Source organism: Egretta garzetta, unplaced genomic scaffold (genome assembly GCF_000687185.1).
Source record: "Egretta garzetta isolate BGI_Z169 unplaced genomic scaffold, ASM68718v1 C8901592, whole genome shotgun sequence".
Classification (NCBI taxonomy): domain Eukaryota; kingdom Metazoa; phylum Chordata; class Aves; order Pelecaniformes; family Ardeidae; genus Egretta; species Egretta garzetta.
Window position 1 is genome coordinate 1 of NW_009269826.1, and position 2464 is coordinate 2464.

At 41.5% G+C, this 2464-nt stretch overlaps 1 protein-coding gene across 1 annotated transcript; it reads left to right on the forward strand.

Annotated features, from left to right (window-relative positions):
• The first annotated feature begins 224 nt into the window (after positions 1-224).
• LOC118453213 (heterochromatin-associated protein MENT-like) lies at positions 225-1972 on the forward strand. The gene is made up of 3 exons (XM_035902789.1): positions 225-422; positions 1346-1432; positions 1811-1972. Exons 1-3 carry the CDS (start codon positions 255-257, stop codon positions 1955-1957), a joined length of 402 nt encoding a protein of 133 aa, XP_035758682.1. The 5' UTR covers positions 225-254; the 3' UTR covers positions 1958-1972.
• Positions 1973-2464: the final 492 nt, after the last annotated feature.

Consider the following 2464-nt stretch of genomic DNA (forward strand, 5'->3'; position numbering starts at 1 on the left):
ATAAAAGAGCACATATGTACAATTATAGGAAAATATTATCTGGATAACAAATAAACTAAAAGAAATTGCTGCTCTGAACAGGTGGCAAACAGTATCTGTGTGGAAGATAAAACATACAAATCGGCTATTAGTTTTAGTGGGTGCCAATGTATTGTGTTGCACATGTAACATTTCTAACTAATATGCACTGTGCACATAATTTTAAACATTAAAATAGTACAATTCTGTCTGTTGCCTCTTTGCAGGTTGCAGCTATGGAAGTGGTCTCGACATCAGTTGGCAAGTTTTCAGTTGATTTTTTCAACAAGATGAATGAGACCAACAAGGGGAAAAACATTTTCTTTTCTCCTTGGAGCATATCATCTGCTCTGGCTCTAATGTACCTGGGTGCAAAAGGCAATACAGCAACAGAGATGGCAGAGGTAGGTGGCTCTATGAAGCATACAACCCCATACAATACCTGGCTCCCATACTGGCTGCAAAATGTAGCGTTAGATACAAAAACTTGCCACCACAATGACAAGGAACTAAGGTAGTCCAGAGAATGTAACAACTGAATGACAAACTTTATTAATTTCATAGCAGGTCCCCCACTTCTCCTCTAAGGGAAAGTGTCCTGTGAGTATCACATAATGAGCATGGTAGTTCTCTGAACATCACTTCTTCTAAAGTATTCTACACCTTCTAATTTATCCTGTGATTCTATGATTCTGTCACAGGTGAGATATTCCCTTTGAGAAGCAAACAGCTGATGCCAGTAGCTCCTAATTGGCTGGAGGTTTCCAGATCCCAGCACCCTCCCTCTCTCTCCTGGCCAGGATGCATCTTTCTATCTTGATTTATGCTTTCCTAAACAACTCCCTGACAATCCAGCAGGAAAACAGGAAGGGATTCGGTATCTCCACAACCCCCAACCCAATCCTTCCTAACGCCACATGGGCACATTGCTGGCTCAAAGGGAGCAGTGGTGCTCAGCACTCTCCTTTGTGTCACTGCACTCCTGTTCAGATGCCTTTGTACTATTATCGTGGGGAGAACATTTGGGTTTGCACAAACACATTGCTATTGCTGAGAGCAACAGCTGTGGAAGGGAGTTCAGCCTTGCAGCATGCAGACAGAAACACTGCCTCGATGCTCTAGGAGGGGGACAGTGCTACTCATTGTTACTCTACGGGATTTACGTACACTACAGCTTCAGCATCCCTTTCATTAGTCACCTAAGCAGCACATAGCACAGTGAGTTATTATATGGAGCAAAGAAAGACAACCATTTGATCCCCATTTGGCTTTAAGTCACCCCAGTTCCATTAAGCTTATTTCTTACCTTTGGAAACTCTGCTTGCAGGTTCTTCATTTCACTCAAGCAGCAGGAGCTGAAGGCTCTTCTTCTGTGGCCAGACCTTCTCGGGGAAGACCAAAGAGAAGAAAAATGGTATCTATAGAAGTGAAATCCCAAGATAAGGAATCTCCAGAATCAAAATGTCCAGATACAGCTTTAGGAGTCCAGTATTTCTTGTCTGCACCCCTCTTCGAAGTATAAAACCCAACATACTTCATCATAGGTTCAAGTTCAGTTCCTTTCACTCACTCAGACTCTGAGAAGCATGGAAGGAAAAGTCACTGGGATAGTCTGGAAGGTTTGCTATATGGCAAATCAGCTAATCCTGAGCCCTGCAAATTGCAGTGATGGCAAACTTGGAAAAATAGAAGAGAGAGGAACCCAAATCCCCCTCCCACATACATAACTTAGCATGTTTTGAAAACTTCATGCAAAAATGCAATTGCTGAATGTATGGTCTCTCTTTCCAAGGATCCTGAGCACAAGCAAGCTGAAAATATCCATTCTGGCTTCAAAGAGCTCATGACTGCCATCAACAAACCCAAAAGCACCTACTCGCTGAGAACTGCCAACCGCATTTACGTGGAAAAAACCTTCCCATTGTTGCCCGTAAGTTGAATCTCAAAGAGGAGTAAGAAAAGGTGCAAAAAATATTTCTCATTTTAATTACTTGTCATTAATAGAACAGGTTTGGAGCTGACCCTGAACATGGCAAATGAAGAGCCCTGTATTCCAGTGATAAACTTAACTGCAAAATACCAGTTGGTCTGCTCACAATATTTAAGGATGCATTGCCCTTTGACTGTAGTGTAGGGATTCCTTTTCATGCAATACAGCTTTATTTTTGGAACCCCCAATATATATAATTGTAAATGAGACATTAAAATAAGCACATCCATGGGATGTGCATAGCCTTCCTCACTTCTCCAAATAAAAGTGGGAACAAAAGAAGGGAATTTTCTGTCCTTTGGTTATTTCTTAACTGTTAACTCACAGCCCAACGGAGAGTAAGAAGCAAGATCCTGCAGTTCTCTAGGCTCAAGAAGCTATCAAAAAGTCCAAGAGCTAACAACTTCCCTTTGGGACTGAAAAATCCTGTATAGTATAGAACTTTTTTTTTTTTTT

Bases quoted from the DNA above. Each gene is read 5' to 3' on its own strand.
- LOC118453213 (XM_035902789.1), top strand. From the start codon at position 255: ATGGAAGTGGTCTCGACATCAGTTGGCAAGTTTTCAGTTGATTTTTTC. The intron at 423-1,345 runs GTAGGTGGCTCT...CTCTGCTTGCAG, and splicing joins CAGCAACAGAGATGGCAGAG to GTTCTTCATTTCACTCAAGC. The intron at 1,433-1,810 runs GTATCTATAGAA...TCTCTTTCCAAG, and splicing joins GACCAAAGAGAAGAAAAATG to GATCCTGAGCACAAGCAAGC.